We start from the raw sequence: 22,587 nt of genomic DNA, 5'->3' as shown, positions 1-22,587 counted from the left end.
CACGATGCAAAAATAATTTATTCAATTTCCAACGTTTCGACAAGTCTTCAGGGTATATGAGCCAGCTGTGTGAAAGATTTTCATATTTTTTTAGCATCGACATTTACATTCTGCATGTTTTCAGCGTTTTGTTTAGTCGTTCCAAGGATGCAACGAACACAGCAGACATGGAAAGAGGTGGGAGGGACCACAGGCTGAGACTGTAGTTACTGAATCCTTCATCTGGGGGGAAACATCTGGAATTCTCACCAATTTCTACGCAATTCCATCAACTCATCCTAGACTGAGGCGTTTAAAAAGGAACACACCAACATTATGGGAAATGCGCTTAACATCTTCTCCAGAGTCAGGAGAGATACCGGCTAGTGGTCCATATCCGCTTCCATTCATTTGTGCTAAGCTAGCCTAGCTTGCAGCCGGATAGCTTTCTACTGAACGCACAGAGGAAATTGCCGTCTTATGTTCTCGTCTGACTCTGGAGAAGACGGTAGGCACGTTTCCCCATAACCTTGGCGTGTTCCTTTAAGACCAACAGGCGAGCAGCAACCGAAACACACCAACAGACCCGCTTCTCGTCTAATCTGCCTTTATTTTAAAATACAGCAACTGACAGTTTTTATTTCAAGTTTAAATTAAATAAAATCTCATACGTTTCACAGCTATAGGGGCCTACACAGTAAGCAAAGAAAACCCGTCCCGTCTACCATCTCCCGTTCGCGTGTAGAACTACACCACAGGGCAGCTCCTCTCCAGAGGGGCTCACCGTCCTGGTTTGAATAAGGGGAGGGGAGGGGGGGGGGTTGATGGCGGAAAAGGGCTGAGTGACTCACTTGACGTCGATTCCCCCCAAAAAGTCAGAACGTACAAAAAAAAAAAAAAAGAGAGAGAAAAGGAGACTATGATCTCCTGTGACGTAGAGCATCTTCATAACATCCAATTAGCGTTGTTGACATTTTTTTTCTTCTTTTTTAAATGAGAGACGTCTTTGGAGGAAAGACGTCTTCAGAGTGTGACATAACATAGTGGAGCTTGATATTAGAGGGGAAGAAGAAGACCCAGTGCCACAGTCCAGTCAGTGTTTGTGAACAACATGCAACCACTATGGGGACCGTGGGGTCCTGAAGCTGGGAACCGGAGAGAGAACCCTCCGATCGCCACTGCAACTGGGATGTAAAATCGACAAAGAACGGGGGCTCTTGACGTCATGAGGCCCTAATGCGTTTGTGTGAGCTCTTGCACCCAAATGAGGTTTTAATTCTGGTTCAGACCTTCTAGCAAAACCTCATTTGGGTGCAAGAGCTCCCACAAAAATTGTACAGCCCAAAGTCAAGTGCCTCATTCTTTGTCTATAGAGTAGCCCCATATTTTACATCACCGACTGGTGGGTTCCCTCGCTGATGTCTAGCTTTAGGATTCTAAAATGGAGTGGCATCCCACTTTTAGGTACATCCATCCTCGCCGCTCCCCCCCCCCCCCCCCCCAGCTCTAGGACAGGACGGCGTTGGAGTTCCTCACACCGACCAAGTTGTCTGCACTGAGGGACCTCTTCATGTTGGACTTGTTCAGGTCCTTGTACTTGTCCTCACACAGCCTGGAGATGGCCTGAAAAGAGACGCCACAAACACACAGCTGTTAGCAGTGAAGACTAGGGAATGCATCCATACAAGGGGTGGGTTGGATCCATACAGCAAAAATATAGATTTTGTGTGCTGATATTATATTGATACAGTATCAATAAAAAAGAAAAGAAAAAGATAGAAGAGATGATAACGTTTTCATAATAAATAGTTATTAATAATCCAGTTGTGGTCTGTGTGTTTTAACACTTTCAGTGCCGGCCTCCGTTTCCTATTTATCCCGTTGAATGCCGCCACCTACTTCAATGATAGAGCTCTCATATTTGCAAATGCATAAACTATATCTTAAATTATGGCTATGTGTCTAATATGGCCGACCAGTCGCTTATCAATGACTTGTTTGCAGTGGAAACGGATTAAAAAAAATAAAAAAAGTTTCGATCACGTTTATTGATCCAACGCCAAGTACTGGAAATATATATTCCACGCTGTTCTGATGGTCCACAATGAGTCAGATCGGCTCGGGTTACTTGCCTGAGAAGTAAAATGTGGATTCCGAATTTTTCTTTTCTCATCCATTTTCATTGAGTCCATTCCAATGCGTGCATTACCATTCGGGAGACTATAGGGGGCGGTATTTTCCTTATTCAAGTTCAGACAGATCCCCACTGGTAACGTGAGGCTAGATTGATGAAATATGAATGGAAATCGCTAATAAAAAAAAACTGCGATTAAAAACGGCATATCTCATGGGCTGGCACTCAACGGTTGGCATGAAATAACGAATTATGCCGTGGCTGGCACTCAAAGTTAAAGAGGCATATTGTTTCATGTACAATTGGCCAGTTTGTGATGCACTAAAGAATCTGATAAGCTTTCATGTAAATTCTTTGAATAAATACATAACTGCTTTTTGCCTTTTTTTAGGGGCATTTTCTCTTCTTCAGTTACACAGATATCCTGACGTATCGTAGATGAAATCTCTTGCAATATAGATTATTGCAGATACCGTGTATCGTGATATTATCGTCATCGAGGGTCAAATATCAGTATATTTTTTTTATCCACTTTTTCTCCTTATTTTCTATTTTTCTCCCATCCCAATTTCACCTCGCCAATTCTCCCTTCAATTCTCCCCTCCCCTGTCTCGAACGTTGCTAGACTATGGCTCCCAGTGGTCGGCTGCAGTGAGGACCAAGCCTTGCATCACGTGTCCCCTCCGGTACACGAGGAGGCAGCCTGACGCATCTTTTCACCTGAACAGCGCAATCTCTCAGTGGCGAGGAGTAACGTGTGGGAGGCTCACAAGGCCCCCGATACTTCCTGATTCTGCTGTACAGGCGCACCAACCGACCTGTAGGAGTCGCTGTCCACAACGTCCAATCCCCACCCAGCGGCTTTCCCACCCTCTAACACTGCCAATTGTGTTAGTATGACGACTGGCCAAGCCGGTAGCAACGCCGAGAGCTGGGCTCGATACCAGCATCTCCTGCGTTAGTGGCGAGTGCCTTGCCCACTGCACCACTCAGCCGCCCAATCAAATATCAGTATTGTGAGTTACTTGTATCGTCCCACCCTTAACCCCTTGGAGGCCAAACCAGAGATAAGTCGGGTTAACTCGCCATGCTCATTTTTCATCCATCCAGCCTGACGTTATCATTGGGAATGGGTCTGAGCTTGCAAAGGGCAAATACCGCCGCCTAATGTCTCCCGGATGGTATTGCACATCATTGGAATCCCTCTGGCTGGGGCTGTGCATCCATCTAAGAAGTCCGGTCCAGGTTTTCCTTCTCGGGCATGTAGTATCGTTATAACACATTGACTGGGGACACTCGGAGCAGCGTGGATTATGTGTTTTGTACATATAACGTTGGATCAATAAACGCGATCAATATTTGGAATGGCGATCAGGAATTGGATTAATCTTCTTGCAGGACATCAGATGTGAGGTAAGGACTTTGTTACAAATCTTGGGTTAATCCGATGTTCCTTTCACCGCCATCGGAGCGTGTGTGTGTGTGTGGTTCGCGCCGACCAAAGTATGGAGAAGCTATTTTTCAGCCCCTGCTTCTGTTCGCCCATGATGACACGTATATCGATAATCTAGCGTTTATTTGAAAACGATCATAAATCAAGCGACAAATGGCACGATTTCTAACTAAATACATTGAAGTTCGATTTGCTGGAGTTTATTGAGATGAGACAGAACACTCTAGAAATATATTCATATTCATCACGGTATAAAACGGAAATGTATGAAAAAATATCTATTTCGTGCATGTTGACTGGAAGCAACTCACTGACGATCACTGTGTTATTTAGATCTATTGCCATTATATTTGATGTATTTTAAGCACTCGCAAATAAGTCCTATCCTACATTGGATAAAGCACTGCCGGTGAAGGGCCATCAGCGCCCTCTGCTGTTGGCGCCGGAAGTGTTCATCAATACCAATATTTCCCCAAGGGGATCAATAAAGGAATATCTTATCTTATCAGGCCTAAACAGGGTCTCTGTATCAGAGAATGTATCCTATACTAAAAAGAGTGTGTTTAAGATGTGCCTCTGGGCGCAGCACCAGGCTCCACCCACCTCCAGCTTCTGGGCACGCTTGTTGCTGAGCGGCTCCAGCGGGAAGTTGAGGTTGTTGTCGTCCGCCAGCGAGCGCAGGTCAAAGTAGTACTTGGCGTAGACGCTGGCCGGGACGTTGATGTTGAACTGAAGCAGCTCCAGGAAGTGACGCTCCATCTCATTCCTGAGAGAGAGAGAGAGAGAGAGAGAGAGAGAGAGAGACACAGAGACTGAATGAATGAAGTTTATTTTACGGTCTTGTTTACAGACAAATCAAAACACACCCGTGTGGACTTGCACAAAAAAAAAATCACAAATGTACATATTCAAGGCAAGCTCACACACAATATCCAAAATCAACGACCGAAAAAAAGGAATAGGCTGAAGCACATGCTTATTTTTGCCTATCCTTTACAAATTCTTAAAAACGAAATATATTTTAAATATAAGAAAGAAAAACTTATGCTGCAAGATATAAAAAAAGATTTAAAGAAAAAAACAAATGTTTGATGTTTTACTCAAAACTGTACTCCTGAATTATTTTATCCTTTAACCTCTTCCACCCGTGGAATAATTTCTGAAAATCCGCCTAAAATATATACCTAGGTAAATGGAGTAATGCTCCACTTCTACAAGTCCATTTGCATATTCTTGGGACATCTATGGACCTCAGGGAATGTATTCACAGTGTCAGAGATATTGTGTCTATTACCGGTACTAGGCTTGCTTAAATAGTGATGAAACAAAGGAGAATATGAATTATGGTTTTTCTTTGCATCTTTGACAGTGAATAACACCATGCTAATAATGACTAGAGTTGTTCCGATACCGATACTAGTATCGGAAATGCCGCCGATACTGCCTAAAATGCTAGTATCGGTATCGGCGAGTACACGTAAATTCTAGCCTCCGATCCCATGATGTAATTTATCTCCTGCCGAGTCCTGCGGAGAGTGAGGATTATAAAATGAACATGTTTTAAAGTGTGATGCTGTGTCATTTTAACAGCAGATACACTTTCTTAAATTCCATTGTCCCCGACAGTGCGGTGTGACGGGGAGCTCGGACGGGAATCGGGATGTGTTTGGCTGGTGTTATGATAGCATTAGCTGGAAAGATAGCTAGTTGGAACAACATCCGCTTTTAACGTTACATCAAATCAGATGATCGCCTGTCCTTTCTCCAGGACCTAACACTGTCCGTGACCGTCTATCAACAATAATGCACCCACGGTGAATTGTATTTAAGTTAAGTAGCTACGGACTAGCGTTAGCTGACTATTACTAACGTTATCTTAATGTCGATGCGGGAAGGCGAGCTAGGTCAGTTAGCTTAGCTTGATAACGTTACCGTGTCTAAAGTTGGTGCTATTCACATAATCCAGCAATAATGGCTGCAGACCTGCAAGCAAAGTACAGCAAGTGCCAAAGGATAAGAGTCTGAGGCGGAGTTTCAAAAGAGAATGTTGAATATTTATTTTGCATCAAAAACCACAACATGAACGTTCTATCTGCCACTAGTTTACAGACTGAATAGGGTATATCTGCAGAGCCACTGAGTAGCGAGTGCAACACCGTTTAATGTCCGTGTGGATCATTGGAGTAGGGTATATCTGCAGTGCTGCAGCCCATACTCATTGATTAATGATACTAATACAAATCTATACAATCACCTGTTGTTGAATAAATACCATACGTTCTAGTTATTACTAAAAAACAGTATAACAGTATCTGAAAAAAAAAAAAAAAATGTATGCACTGGTATCGGATAAATATCGGTATCGGCCGATACCCAAAGCTTAGGTATCGGAATCGTATCGGAAAGGGAAAAATGGTATCGGAACATCTCTAATAATGACCAACATTAAAATGAATAAAGGGAAGATGATTAAACAGAAGGTTCTGTAGATACAGTACTGAATTCTCCCATCCGGACCAAAATCTAACCCTGACTAACTTTAATGTCATGCACTTGTCCTAATAAACTAACCTACACTGTAACACGCAACACTTTGATGAACATTGTTACTCAGCTGATAGAGTTATACCCTTCTTGCTGTCTTGTCGCACAGAACTTGTAAGTCGCTTTGGATAAAAGCGTCAGCTAAATGACTAAATGTAAATGTAAATGTAAATGCAATGTGAAATATTATTATAGAATAGGAGGCTTTAGGGCTGGGCGATATAATGATAACGATAATTATCGCGATATATTTTAATAATCTATATCGAAAAGAAAACAAATAAAAAAAACAAATTAAATTCATTTTTTGTGTGACCTGCAACAGTGGACAGACTTGTCTTTCTTGCCTGCAACTTAAAGTAATGGCTTTGCTTGTCCAAATGACAATACTGACCAAATTGAGATTTATTTTTCTCTTGTCCATTTATTTTGTTTGCTTTCTAATTTAAGTTTGAAACAGTCTGTACACAGTAGGCTATGTGTGCTAGCAGAGCTAGACTCCAGTCACGAGTCACGGTGCACATGTGCAGTGGTTTGTCCACCAAAAAAGCGCCAAAAGATAGAAAATAAACTAGTAGAGCCAGAACTGTTCAACTCCCCTGGAGCCACAGCCAGCAGAGAAGCCTGTTTACTTTCGCTTTCAAACCAGCTGCAGCCTGAGAACTGGAGTGTGAGGGGATGTAACACTAAAGATGGCGGCAACGACAAAGAATTGCTGCAAAATAAACATACATCTGTTGTTTAAAAAAATAACAATATCGATAATATCGAATGATATGATATTGTTATCGATATCGTTATCGCGATATCATTTTTGCCCATATCGCCCAGCCCTAGGAGGCTTATAAATGACCTTATTATAGCCAATTCGCACATTTATATATATACATATATTATCTTTCTAATGCGTTTCTAATGAGTTCAATTAGGATTTAGTATCACCAGGCGTGCATAAGATCAGATATGAAATCTACTGTAATCTATAGGGCTGTCTTAAATACTTCAAAGCTTTGTTCGATGGGCATGGGATTCGAATATGAAAATAAAATTTGAATATATTAAAAAAATAAAAAGATTTAAAATTTTTTGTGCAAAATCAACTCTGTTATTTAAGATGAGGTCGGACTCTGCACTGACAGATGTGTTCATTGTGCTGCTTTTATAAAATCTCAAATGATGGCTTACAATATTTCATGAAAGCAAAGTGTTTCGTTTGTCTAAGATTTAAAAAAGGTTTAAACTTTACAGCACTGACAAAGTTGAACAAAGTGCTGTACAAGTCCCACAACATAAAAAAATTAAAAATTCGAAGCTTCGAATTAAAATCGAATCTCGGCCCCGAAGCTTCGAATTCCAAAAAAATCTAAATTCGAAGGTCAGCCCTAATAATCTACTGTACTCTTTTTAATTTTCCCCACAGTGCAACCGTTTTGAAACTAATTTCAGATCTAATTGTTCCTACATGTTAACAATAGGGAAGAGAAACTAACTGCCTTTCAATATTTGTCAAAAACTTTACCTTTTGTGGCTTATTATCCCGAATAATAACAGTTATTGAAATAATTCATACAGAACTCTGAACCCCATAGAATCTTCCAGGAAGTGTAGTTTTAAAAACTTTCAACGCAGAACCAGACCTGTGGAAGTCTGCTACAAAATGGCCACAAAAAGATTACAATTCCCATGGTTCAAAATATCCAAAATGGTCACCCTCGCGAAATAGACAACCAAATCGAAAAGTTTAATCCATCTAATAACACTTAACCTATTGCTAAACTAACATATTGATAATATACATTCTACATGCTGTTGTGACATGTTTATGATGTTAATACTTGAATATGTTTGAAATAAAAATCGCTACTTTTATACAACAGTCTGAAAAATATTGATTTATGACCAGATGTCATTTCGGGACTGGTACCGGTCCCGTTGGGTGGAAGAGGTTAAGGCTTTTTTAAATCTCCCCTGAGAAGTACACAACTTCAACCCGTCACTAAGGCTATTCCATAATTTAACTCCCAAGACCGGGAAACAGAGACAGAAAGACACAGAGAGAGAGAGGTTAAAGTACTGAGAAGTAAAGGAAGCATCATATTGATGGGAAACATTGACATTTATTTTGCTCAGTGTTGCGACTACGATATGATTTATGATGTTAACACATTACGAGTTTACTCGTTATTGGCTGCCATGCGTTGAGTGCCAACAACGAGTAAACTCGTTTTTATGATTGTTATTTCTTTTATTCGCTATTGGCATTCATAATTCATCCAGGAAGCCTCCGGGATCCAGCTGGACCCTGTCTGATATTGCAACGCCTCAATACCGCCGCCTGGTGGATTTCGGGCGAGTTACACTCCACTCTAAACCGGAAGTGGCGCTCTGTGCATCGGGGGGAAAAGCTCCACAAGAGATATATTTTTTTTTTCTTTTTTTTTTTTGTCTTTTTCCCCCTCCATTTTCCTCCGATTTTCTCCCATCCCAATGTTAGTCGTATGCCAATTCCCAATCCCTTCCTGGTCGCTGCGCACTTACCCCCTACAGTCAGATCATCTGGGAGAGTGGAGGCTACCACGTGCTTCCTCCGACACACATCCAGCCAATCACTGCTTCTTTTCACCTGGCAGCGCGGATTCTCATTGAGAGGGCGTAGCGTGTGGGAGGATCACACTATCCCTCTCAGGTCCTATCCGCGCTTAGCAGGCGCCCGGACCGAACTGTAGGAGTCGCTGTTTACAACGACCCGGACCCACCCCGCCAGCTTCTCCCACCCTCTAATACAGCCAATTGTATTAGTGTTGAACGGCCAGCCAAGCTGGTGACAACCCCGGAGCTGTGAGCTGGATTCGAACAGGCGAATCCAGCTCACAGCTCCGGGGCTGGTGACGAACGCATTCTCCGCTACGCCACCTAACCGCCCCTCAACAAGAGATATCTTGTAACGTGGATCAATATACACACCTTGAGTGCATGGGATCGCTTTCGAGACGCAAGAATCAATATGCTTTCGGCGTTTATTGCGTCATACAAACGGAAAATGGATCTAGCAGATCAACATCAAATAATTGGAAAGAAATTTCTCCAGACGCATCGGCCAGAGGTAAGAGGAATCTAACGTTATTTCCAGCTCGATTGTCCATTTATTTAATTGCAATCCATCTGATCAACGTATGGTGTCTTACTAAAGAAAGCCGTTACTGACAATCAAGGAATCATAAACGACCCCCCCCCCCCTTTCCTTCACGCATGATGGAGCATAATGTATAGCGATCATATGCATTTAAAAAAATGTATATAGGGTGTATAGGGACGAAACGCCAATCGATAATGTTTAATACGCAACGCGGCCTATAATGCGCGTTCTAGGAATTACTGCTATACACTCTAAAAACATACTTATATTCTCGACGGTACTAACACGGAAAAATATAACGTTCCCACATCCGGAACGATAGATACCTGATGTTGAATGGGCCATAGTAATGTCGATATAGCTATAATATTTAAAAAGTTATAGCCCTGCAAAGAAGGTGAACCACTCCATTAGGGGTGGGAATCGCCAGACCTCACAATATGATACTATCGCGATATTTGCGTCACGATAGTATCGCGATACTAAATAAATCAAGATACGCTGAAAATATTGAGATATATATATTTTTTGCTAAAATTAAACGTATTACCTTTTTTCAACTGCAAAGTAAAACTTTGTCAACATGTTTTATCTAATAAAATAAAGTTCAGTCTGTTCATCTCACTTCAATCGTTTTTATTGCAGAACATGGTATTTTCTCAAGCAGACAGATGTAAACACTGTAATCTGTGTTGCATGTACCTGACAAACCGAACTGTTTGTATTACAGTCATATTCCATGCGTGTGTGTGGACTACTGTACTATTACAGGTATTGAAATGACCAATGCAACTTCCTTATACAAAAAAAGAAAAAAAATGAATAATTAAATATCGATACTTGGCGTCCCTGTATCGATACAGTATCGCCACACAAAGTATCGCGATACTACTACGTATCGATCCCCCCCCCCCCCCACCCCTACACTCCATAGGGTTACAGCACTGGCAGAGAGTGGTAAAGATGGGCATACTGCGTGGCACCCAATGAACTAATGGCAAAAGAATGAGGCTGGTGGGTGGAGGAGAAATGTACATACTATGGATTTGCTTAGTCTGGATAAAATGAATGATTGGAACTGTACCGAGGCCAAACACCAGAATGCTTTGCTAAGAAATATGCTTGGAACAAGTTATTTATTTTATTTGATTAAACCGCAGTGGTCGCAGTGGTTTATTATTTTCCGTTATAATTTGTGCAACCCAAAAGGTGCGGTCGTCTGAACTTCAACCCAAAAGGTGCGGTCGTCTGAACTTAAAAATCAACAACTTCCAACTACACAGGCTCAGGGTGAACGGCGTACTCACATGTCCTCCACGGTGATGTCCTTGAGGATCTGACAGTAGTCCACGTTCCAGACCGCCTGGTCGTCCCACACCTTGGAGGACAGGAGGATGGCCCCCAGCACGATGCGCTTCCAGTTACACGGGCAGATGTCCATCTCGGCATAGGTCAACAGCCTCTCCAGGTACACCTTATACACACACACAGACACATACAAGAACACATGTCAGTTAGTGTCCGTAAAAATAAAATCATTAAAAAGGCTGGCTCAGTGATTGGCCTCCCTCCTGATTCCTTGGAGATCATTATAGCCAAGCGAACTAGGACTAAATTGAACACCATTCTATCTTTTGAAGGCCACCCCTCTGTACAATATATTTGATGCTCTGCTAAGCTCATTTAGTGATTTTTGATGCCTCGATGTTCTACTGAGCGATTGACAAGGTCCTTTGTTCCTGCTGCAGTTAAATTCTTTAACGAACACCGCTAGCTCTGTGTTGAGAGGCTCTCTTCTTCTCTTCTTTTTACTGTGTTATGCAACTTGTACTGTATGTTATTGTTTCTTGTTTGTGTATTTGTATTCGCTCTGGTGGCAAACCATGTTTCCCCTCTGGGATTAAGAATAAACCATACCATACAGTAGGTTCAAATACAACACAAAACTACATTTAGAGGTGGCGCGAATGCATACAAAGTCCATGGAAAGACACGAGTGGTGGCGAACAGACAATCAACTTGAGCGAGATATTCACTAGGCGTGGTGGATATAGGTATATCTTTTTTTTTTATCTACCTTTTCTCCCATTTTCTATTTTTCTCCCATCCCAATTTCGTATCGTCCAATTCTACTCCCCTGTCTCGAACGCTGTTTGGCCATGCCTCCCACAAGCCGGCTGTAATGTGGACGAAGCCATACATTGCACGAGTCCCCTCCGGTACTCGAGGTAGCAGCCATCGCATCTTTTCACCTGCACAGCGCGATCTTTCAGCATCAGGGGTCTGCGCTTTGGAGGGACGCCGCCCCCGTCGCTTCCTGATTCTGCTGCGCAGGCGCACCAACCGACCTGTAGGAGTCGCTGTCCACAACGTCCGATCCCCACCCATCAGCTTCCCACCCCCTAATACTGCCAAATGTATTAGTATGAACGACCAGCAAAGCTGAATGCAATGCGGAGAGCTGGGCTCGAACCCAGCGTCTCCTGCATTGGTGGTGAGCACCTTGCCCACTGCACCACCTAGCCGCCGGATATAGGTATATCTTAACAATGAATATGAAATAGACTATAGATATTGAATAGGTTAATTTCTTAAATAGTCTCGTTTTTGGAAATGTTCATGGCAGTTTTGCTAGTTATCAACTTGTCAAATTGACGCGAGTAAAGTGAGACAATATTTCTCTTACCGTTGTCTCTGAATTCAAGTTTTTTTTATATCCACTTTTTCTCCCATCCCAATTTCGCTGTGCCAATTCTCCCCTCCCCTGTCTTGAACGTTGCTCGCATATGTCCCCCACTGGCCGGTTGTAGGGAGGATAGAAGCCTTGCATCACGTGTCCCCTCCCGATACACGAGGAGGCAGCCTGTCACATCTTTTCACCTGCCAGTGCGGACTCTCATTGGCGAGGTGCAACGTGTGGGAGGCTCACACTACAACGTCCAGATTACCACCCATCGACTTCCACCCGCTAACTCTGCCAATTGAGTTAGTATGACGGCCGGCCCAAGCCGGAGGCAACGCCGACAGCCGGATTCGAACCCGGTGTCTCTTGCGTTGGTGACGAGCACAATGTCCGCTGCGCCACCCAGCCGCGATTGAATTCAAGGTTTGATAATAGTAGACAATAGGGAGGTGTAGTGGTGACGTCATTGCCGTTCCACCCTCTGTCCAACGCAATGCATTTCCCCATTGTTCATTTCTAAATCGCCTCGTTTAAAACAAATAAAGCATTAACATTGGCATGGTGTACCTTTCTGTGCTTATTCATCCACAATCTATAAAAAATCACGAAATTGTATTTCAACCAAATTTTTTTTAAACAATGTTAGTGATAGAAGGGAACTCATTTTGTGCAAAAATGGAAAGCTTTTCAATTTCCACGTGGCAGAATTGTTACAATAGCCGATAATCCATTTTCCCAATGATACATCCCTATACAACCAGTGACGTCCGACTACACCTCCCTATAGGGACAAGACGATACAAAGGAGTTGACTCTGTAACTTACATCAAGCAAATCTATTGCATACAAAATGGTGATTGCGCCCTCTGCTGTACAGAACGGAGAGCTTGTGATCTAAATGTATGATTACTTCCACAGCAGAAGAACATTTTGTCAATGTCATGATACGGTGTTCTGCCCCACAAATACATGGGGTCATGTTTTCATATATAGCGATGTATTGAATTTCATAGTAGTAGACAATGTACATTTGCCTGAACGCAACTATAGGTAAATCTAGTGAACCTCTTTTTTGACGGGCGATCTGACTCGGCAAAACATACCAGAGTGACAATAGCACACTCTGCGGTGAGCTGGGCGGAGCTGAAGAGCGTTCGGACGAAGCGGTAGATGAGCTTGTGTTCTGGGTCCACAGTGGCGTAATCATCTGGGACCTTCTCTCGCTGCGGGGGGGGGGGGGGGGTAAAGCTAGGTTAGTCAAGTCAGAGACATGCACTGAGAAAAATAGAACTTTCCTCTCATACCTGTACTCAACTTACCGTTAAAGGATGCAGCCTCTCATCAAATATATCCAGGGAACGATTTGAATCTCTGACAGAAAATCACACACACACCGAGTTATGAAGTCCCAACATGGTCTGTGCCCCCCCCCAAATCCAAACATCAATAATCGAGTGTAATTTAGGAGTATATATTGCTTGTGAAATTAATGTAAAAACCACAGGCTTTGCCTACCTGTTCTTAATGTGATAGTAGATGGCCAAGGTAACGCTGGAACACAGAGACAAGACGTTAACCTCCTTCTTCAATACATTCAAATCACGTCGACTATGTATATGAACTGAACTCTCCACACACAAGCACACATGAGCACACACACACTGTATACGCTCACACACTAAGCAGTCACTTTAGCATGAACACACAGACACATGCTGCACACGCCCACACTCAACGGACACCTTACACAATGGAAAAGGTCACTTTAAGATTGTATAGTATAGCATGTTTATACAACGGCATGCAAATTTCTCGATTCTGATTGGCTGAAACAGTCATTTTACACGTCTTTATTGGCAACAATTCCACGCTGCTGGCCCAGGACCCGCCCACAACCGAACCACATCACATCACTCCGCCGGATCACAAGAAGGTGGACAATAATCTTTACAAATGGATATGTTGATAGCGACTAAACGACTAAATATCAAGCGATTCTGTCACAGCGAATGTTTTAGTCGTTTAAACAATGTTGGATGATGTAATTGATGGGTCTTGAATCATTCTGTAACAAAAGAAAAATCGCGGATTGATTGATTGATTAATTTTCAATTTCTTTTTCCTTTCGACTGTCAGCGCTCGCTCTAGTCTCCACCCACCGCCACCCCCCCCCCCCCCCCCCCCCCCCCCACACACACACGCACACACACACTCTGCCTGCAACGCGGGGGGTAGTCAGAGAGCTGGGTGCTGCGCTGTTCTAAGTGAGCATGGCCTATTGAGTTGATTGATTGATTGATTGATTGCTAATTTTATTACTGTACGCTTGGTTTCCAACTGGTTAAGTTTAGGCCCTCTACAGTAGGTTTAAAAAAATAAATAAAAGAATAGGGCGAAGAAAACGTTTTTTTCCTATAGGGCAAAGAAAACTTTTTAATTTGTTTTACCTACTTTATATAGAAGCATCTAAGAATGAAGTTCTATGGAAAGTAGGTCTGCATTCCCTTAACAATTGTGTGTATTGAGCCGTACTGTATTGTACCCATTCTGCATCTGGTAATAAAATTTTCAATCAATCATTCCAATAATACACAGTTGGATGTGTTAGTTGGTTGGATGCACTTCAAGCTGCTTCCACATGAGGCAACTTCTCTCAATCATTCCAATAATACACAGTTGGATGTGTTAGTTTGGTTGGATGCACTTCAAGCTGCTTCCACATGGAGGCAACTTGTCTTTTTTGTAGTTGTGGGAACTACTTTTTCTGGCGGATGGTTTTTTCAATAAATCTTCGATTAATGTGTGTTTATTGTATAGAAATAAGGTTGGATGAATCTGGCAGTTGTATAAAAGCTTTACACCACTTGCAGTCGTGATTTGTGAACAATAAACCATGCCTAGGGGGGTCTAACGACCCTCGGCTGCGCCTCTGGCCTAACGACCACCCCTAGGCATGGTTTATTGTTCACAAACCACTCCTGCGCGTGATGTAATGCTTAAATAGTAGTGTACATAAGACCCAGTGCCTCATCCGTAGCTAACTGTATGCACTATCGCAGGACCTTAGCATGTCTTACCATGCTCTTGTAAACTTTATGTACATACCTGTTATTATTATTACTTGTATTATTGCATTGTATTATTGCACATCGTATTATTGCACAAATGTCCTATTCCTGTCTATTACTTGTGTTGCACATCGCTGCGGGCATGACCCCCCGCATTTCACTGTATGCTTGTATGCCGTGACAAATAAAACTCTTGACTTGATGAATCAACCAGGACAGCGGAGGAGGGAGGAGCGGATACTTACCACTTGACGGTACTCTTCAGGTTGGGCTGGCTGACTGTGCTATCGTCAATAAATATGGTAGAGCAGGAACTGTACTTTTTGGTCAGGAGCCCAGGGGACATCTTGTGGAGGAGAAATTAATGTTGGGAGAGAAAAGCAGAGGCGGCTGCTATCAGTCATGTTCCATTTTTTACATTTTCTTTGGGTTGTATTTTGAAACTGTAGTTCAATGACCATTGCATGCAAGATCGTACAACTGAAATGGTTTAAGGCCAACAAGGTGTTAACTCACATGATTCAGGTAATTGCTTTTCCTTTTCTCACGTACTGCATGGAAATAATAAAGACATGTAAAGGGTGAGGGTGGGACGAGGAGGTGAAAGTTAAAGTTAAAAGACTGATGCTTCTCAGAGACGTACAATACTGACCGTCGTTCTGGGACTTGTTGAGGAAGAGCGTGCTGGCTCTGGGGTGGTCCGAGGGGTTGGACTCCTGGGCCAGTTCTGAACATGCAGGAGAACAAGATTAAGGCGAGACAGCCTAGGTGAATACTGGCACATTTTAATATTTAGCTTCCTTAACATGTCTTATTTCAAACAATAAAATATTGAAAACACACAATTAGTCGTTTATTTTACTTAATGTTAATAATAATAATAATAATAATAATAATAATAATGACTTGGATTTATATAGCGCTCTTCACTGACCCAGAGCGCTTCACAGAGTGCATTATTCGTTCATACACAGTCATACCGGTGGTGGTAAGCTACAATTGCAGCCAGAGCTGCCCTTGTCTGATTGTGTCCATAAATCACAATTACAATACAGAACTTTGAGGGTGTTTTTTGCATATATAAACATAAAATCTCAGAAAACTTGCAATACATTTTTTTCTTAGTTGTTATGTACATAACAAACTGGGAAAGTTTCATAGTGATATCTATTAAAATAATGTCTGCCTATTCACCTAGGCCCTAGGGTCTAGGCTGTCTCGCCTTAAATTCGAGAACAGACCCATGTTTGATGTGTCGTTATAGAATTTAGTTTAGTTTGGTATACTTAAAAATTAAACAACCCATTTAATAAAGTGATTTAAATGAATAAGGAAGTGCAGGGGAGGTCAAGCAACCTCCCCACTCAAGAAACACAGCTTAATAATACTATATCATACTTAATAAAAGAAACAGATACAGTACATTACATTTCTTTTCATACCATGCCACATCACAACACCTTGATACACAAAGGAGAATTTGGCAACAGAGATTCTAAAGAAAGAGACTTCTTCTGTGGAATATTAATAAAATAATAATAAAAATTAGTTAAGCTCAAAGTAACTTTAAAAGAAAACGGGTAATGGTGATGGATGGGAGACAGATTACTTTGTACATAAACACTCCTGTTTGATATGTATTCACTTTATAGATTAAAACTGTCATCACACATTGTACATTATATGGGTTGTTAAGTCGTGAAATATCGACCTTCCAATAAACAGTTTCCGGGGCTAAGCTTCCTGCCTTGGCTGAGGCTCTCGTCTTTCCAACATGCCTCAGTGCTGCGTCTCTTGTTGTTTTAATCGATCATCAGTCATAAAAAACTGTTTTGTGGTATAATATGCTCCTAGTATCTCCCACTGTCTGAAGCGGGGCGTTTGGCCCCGGACATGAAATATGTCAGACATACATTTACATTTAGCTGATGCTTTTATCCAAAGCGACTTACAAGTTCTGTACAACAAGTCATCAGGAAGGGGGGGACCCTGATGTAAACAAGACGAAAGTCTCTGGTCTAGACTGCACCCCCTTAACAATTGTGTGTATTGAGCCGTACTGTATTGTACGTATTCTGCATTGTTAATAAAAGTTTTCAATCAATCAATCAATCGCACAAATCTATCAGCTGAGTAACAATGTTCATCAAAGTGTTGAGTGCTACAGTGTAAGTTAGTATTAGGACAAGTGCATGACAGTAAGGTTGGTTAGGGTTCGATTTATTTTATTTATTTATTTATTTTTCAGATAATGGTTGAAGAAGTGAGTCTTTAGTCGACGGCGACAGATTGGACGGGTTTCGGCTGTCCTAACTGTGGTGGGCAGTTCATTCCACCATTGTGGGGCAAGGACTGAGAATAGGCGGCTTCTCCTTGACGACCCTCCCGGAGCTCGGATAGGAGTGGGTCTGACTTTATTAACAACCGAAACCAACTGGATTCCTTTGCACCACAACAAGCCTCGTCAATCGCCCCAATTATCTACGATCACACAACGGATTGACTGTCGAGAGTTTGGCGTGGGCCCACCGTGGATTTCGACTGGCATTCCCTTCCCTTCCCTCATGAGCTCCATGTAACACGGAAGTGCAGTGGTCTATTCCCCCCCACCCCCCCCCCCCCCAAGAGCTCCATGTAACGCGGAAGTGCAGTGGTCTATTCCTCCACCCCCCCCCCCCCCGCCCGCTCCCTTCCCCCTCAAGAGCTCCATGTAACGCGGAAGTGCAGTGGTCTATTCCTCCACCCCCGCCCGCTCCATTCCCCCTCCCCATCAAGAGCTCCATGTAACTAGGAAGTGCAGTGGTCTATTCCTCCACCCCCCCACCCCCCGCTCCCTTCCCCTCACAAGCTCCATGTAACGCGGAAGTGCAGTGGTCTATTCCTCCACCCCCCCCCCCCCCCCCCCCCCACTCCCCCTCAAGAGCTCCATGTAACGCGGAAGTGCAGTGGTCTATTCCTCCACCCCCTCCCCCCTCACAAGCTCCATGTAACGCGGAAGTGCAGTGGTCTATTCCTCCACCCCCTCCCCCCTCACAAGCTCCATGTAACGTGGAAGTGCAGTGGTCTATTCCTCCACCCCCCCCCCTTCCCCCTCAAGAGCTCCATGTAACACGAAGTGCAGTGGTCTATTCCCCCCCCCCCCCTCACGAGCTCCATATAACGCGGAAGTGCAGTGGTCTATTCCTCCACCCCCTCACGAGCTCCATGTAACGCGGAAGTGCAGTGGTCTATTCCTCCACCCCCCCCTTCACGAGCTCCATGTAACGCGGAAGTGCAGTGGTCTATTCCTCCACCCCCTCCCCCTCACGAGCTCCATGTAACGCGGAAGTGCAGTGGTCTGTTCTATATATCTATGGTCTATTCCTCCACCCCCCCCCCCCTCACAAGCTCCATGTTATGATGAATTGAAAATGGGGGACCCTGGTGGAAACAAGACGAAAGTCTTTCTCTGGTCTGCATCCCCTTAACAATTGTATGTATTGAGATGTACTGTACTGTACCCATTCTGCAATCTGTTAATAAACTTTTCAATCAATCAATCAATCAATCAATTCAATGTAACGCAGAAGTGCAGTGGTCTATTCCTTCCCCCCCCTCACGAGCTCCATGTAACGCGGAAGTGCAGTGGTCTATTCCCCCCCCCCCCCTCACGAGCTCCATGTAACGCGGAAGTGCAGTGGTCTATTCCTCCACCCCCTCCCCCTCACGAGCTCCATGTAATGCGGAAGTGCAGTGGTCTAATTCATGCGGCGCACCGCCCACCACCACAATCCCGTTGCACACTGTCACACAGATAATATTCAGCATCATCACCACCCACCGTCAGGGAGCTCCCTGTCGCTGATGTGCTGCAGGTAGGTGCCGGTGTCCTCGCTCACCTCCTCGGTGGTGGTGGTGGTGATGGGGCACTCCTCCAGCTCCACCTCTCGCCGGTGGATCTTCGGACTGCCTCCGGGAGACACGCAGCACGAGACCGTCGCCCCCATTGACGCTGCTGAAGCACGGCAGCTGCACCTCCACAGCGAACACCGCTTCCCATATATTACAACCGAGAGAAAGCACCACCTCAGTAACACGGCAGACACCGTGTTGTTTGGTCGCGGAATGAAACGCCTGACTTGACTTGGGCCGGAAGAAGAAGGAACGCGGAGGTTTTGTCTGATAATGTTACTAATAAACACATCTTCTGCGGCGCGCGCGGAACAGCTGACATTATCCAGGGCGCGTGCACAGCAGCAGTAACGTTACCCGGCCAGCACCAGACATACGACGGAAAAACAACATCAACTCATATCGCACCGCATATCAATACACTCGTATCTTAGCTAACGTGTATGAAGTGACAAAGCTTTATAACGTTAACATACTAAAAGGAGCTGACGTTAGCCCCCCCCTCCCCTAGCTTAGCCAACGTCGGTCTTTGATTTGAGCTGGGGATCAATCGACATCCATTGCGGTTCTTCTTGTCCCCGTTAGAATCTTGATCTTGATCTATAAGATCTTGATTTCTTAAAGACACGACGTTTACGGACGACTGTGCTACATGAGAGAAACGTTGCTAACGCAGCTAACTGGATGACTAGTAGATAGTAATGCTATTTTAAGTAGACGGTATCATCATCCTATTAGCAGAAGAGGGACATCCTGGCGCACCGCGGACAAGCCAGCCGCAACGTCCATAGCACTTCCGGTTAGGGGGTTTTCAAAGTGAAAGTTCACATGATGAATGAACACTTTATTTTTGCAGAATGGGTACAATACAGAATGGGTACAATACAGTACAGCTCAATACACACAATTGTTATAATATAATAATATGCAGACCAGAGAAAGACGTTTGTCTTGTTTACATCAGGGTCCCCCATTTAACTTAACTGCTAATCTATTGAAAACTATAGAAACGCAAATAAAATTAGGCGTTTCGTTTATTAAAAAATATAGTTTTTATGATGTCCCATCATGAAATGAAAAATGTCCCCCCCCCCACATTTTACACCTATTGTCTGCACCTAGTTGTATCTATTTATCACTATATGTGCCAAACATAGTGCATAGTGCATCGAACATTGTACATATGTCTAAACTGAACACTGTGACCTCATTTTTTTACTTCTAATTTTACTATGTTATTTTATTTCATACTTATCTTGTCTTGCACAGTCTCTGGAGCGTAACAGTAAGAAGCATTTTGTATAAAAGTATTCTGTACTTCTGTATGACAAATATTAAAGAAACTTGAAACTTGAACAATTCACACAATTTCCCTTCTTTTTTTGTGTCAAAAGTAATACATTGTTTTCTCTTCCTCACTCTGCAAACACCAAAACAAATGTCCAATACAATCTGATTTTGTATGCCGCCCTTCAATATAATAATAATAATGCAGGACCTGTTCAGAGGTCTTTAATTGGCATGCAATTATCCTCAATGTTTAGCGGTTAGCACACACACGCATGCATTGTCTTTGTAGGATCGCCGATGCGATTAGTCTCTGCGATTAACCCATCCCGTCGTCCTTCCCCCCAAGGGCTGCCGGGAGCAGACAGGCGTCGGCGAGGGCCGCGCCCGGGGACCAATCCAAGTGCTCCTGCCCGTCTTCGTCAAGGACGCCACAGCATTAGCGATCTGTTGTTGTGCATGTTTTTCCATTGGGTTTATCTTATCGGGGGGGAAACCCTTGCGAGCACGGGGAGAACATGCAAACTCCACACAGAAAGGCCTGGGAGATACCCCACCTGGGTACCTGGCATCGCGGAAACCTGGTCTCCAAGCGGGAACCGAACCCTGGACCTTCTTGCTGTGAGGCGACAGTGTTAACCACTACACCATACACACTACACTACACCACACTATACAATGCATGAGTACATGAAGTTATACATTTATCATGTGATCAAATCATATAAATGAGCATTCAGGAGCTCGAGTCTATAGTCATGTTGTAAAGTCCGGACCAAGCCGATCCAAGGCGGTGGATTCATTCAGATTAATTTTGGTCTTCCGCCAAAGGGTCCTGGGCTCAGTTTCCCAAAAGCATCTTAACACAAAGAACATCTCAGCCCCTTGACTCAGAACGACAATAAGTTGATCTTAGTGCTAAGAGGGTTTTGGGATATTGGGACCTGTTTAGTTGAGCCGAGCATTCACCCTACAAAAGTATATAACAAAAACAAGTCAAATTTCACTTACCAAACAGATGTCCGTAATGTTTCACTTGTCTATTTTCTGGGTGGTGACAGTCACTACATCTCCTATGCACAAATACACTTGTATACGTCTTTAACAATGTCTAACAGTTTATTTGTACATAGGAGATGTAGTGTAGTGAAAGATGAGACATTTGAGGTAAGTGAAACAAATTTGACCCCTCCAAAACCATGGAAATTGCCATAGACTTCAGGACTTAAAAAAAACACCCATACTCCCAATAACCATCGCAGATCAACCCATAACCCTAACTGATTCATTCAAGTTCCTCGGCACCCACATCAGCAACAAACTCAAATGGGACATTAACACCACTGCCATCATCAAAAAGGCCCAGCAGCACCTGTACTTCCTCAGACAACTGAGGAAGTACAGAGTCCAACAACACCTGCTGGTCCAATTTTACACTGCCATAATTCAAAGTATCCTCACCTCATCCATCACAGTCTGGTACGGTTCCACGGACAAACACACTAAACACAAACTCCAACGCATCATCAAGACAGCCTCCAAAATAATTGGCTGTCCCCTCCCCTCTCTGGACTCCATCTACACCTCACGCACAGTCACCCGCTCTGTTAAAATAGTCAACGACCCCTCTCACCCAGCACACCACTTATTCCAGCACATGCCCTCAGGTCGCTACAGGTCCATCCTAACCAGACACACACGTTTCACAAACAGTTTTTTCCCCACAGCAGTCCGAACACTGAACACCCTGGCCCGCCCCCCTTTGCACAAACGGGCAAGCATCTGTCACCGACCGACACTGTTACTGTGACTGTCCTATATGTATTTATGTATATATGTTTTGACGTTTTTGATGTTTGATGTCTGTTTCATGTTTGATATAACCAGTGCTCAACATCTGTACCGAAATCAATTACCACCAACCATCGTTGTGTGGCATTAAAGTATCTTGTATCTTGTATCTTGTACATAGTTTTCTTTTAAACCATCCGACTTTTGTAGAGTGAAAGCTCTGCACAGCTGAACAGGTCGCTTTGGGGGAAGATCAAAGTTTCGTGTATCAGGGCTAAAACATTTTATGGCTTCATAAAGTCAAACCCCCATTCATTGTCTAATGGAGTAACCTCAGATTTTACAGTTACATAACTGATTCAAGGGTTCTCTCTGATTTCAAGCTTTAGGAGAGAGTGGTGCATGTTCAAGAATACTGTGAAGAATTAAAAAAAATTGGTGGCATTACCCTTTAACGACTGAGACAGTGACACTGGCTGCCCACCATGTGAAACAAATGTGTTTTTAAGCGAAAATTTCTATGCCTTTATCTTGAAGTAAAATCGGAAGTAACATTGCTAACAGCGGATCCGACAACAATGGCCGGCCTCCGTGAACCGCCCAACCCAAAGCCGACGTTCC

The 22,587-nt window shown here is 43.4% G+C and overlaps 1 protein-coding gene across 2 annotated transcripts; it reads right to left on the bottom strand.

The window, feature by feature from the left end:
* ccnyl1 (cyclin Y-like 1) lies at positions 1–19,641 on the bottom strand. 2 transcript variants are annotated; one of them, XM_084324391.1, is made up of 10 exons: positions 18,818–19,641; positions 15,641–15,724; positions 15,514–15,548; positions 15,243–15,343; positions 13,445–13,480; positions 13,249–13,300; positions 13,033–13,152; positions 10,554–10,720; positions 4,170–4,332; positions 1–1,602 (listed from the first exon to the last, which is right to left on the bottom strand). In XM_084324391.1, exons 1-10 carry the CDS (start codon positions 18,981–18,983, stop codon positions 1,486–1,488), a joined length of 1,041 nt encoding a protein of 346 aa, XP_084180517.1. In that variant the 5' UTR covers positions 18,984–19,641; the 3' UTR covers positions 1–1,485. The 2 variants fall into 2 exon arrangements, with proteins under 2 accessions (XP_084180517.1, XP_084180518.1); XM_084324392.1 differs by having other exon boundaries at positions 15,650–15,724.
* Positions 19,642–22,587: the final 2,946 nt, after the last annotated feature.

The sequence above is a fragment of the Notolepis coatsorum genome (genome assembly GCF_963971535.1).
Source record: "Notolepis coatsorum genome assembly, chromosome: 1".
NCBI lineage: Eukaryota > Metazoa > Chordata > Actinopteri > Aulopiformes > Paralepididae > Notolepis > Notolepis coatsorum.
The sequence above is the reverse complement of the archived record's forward strand: the minus strand, read 5'-3'. Positions and strand labels throughout refer to the sequence as shown.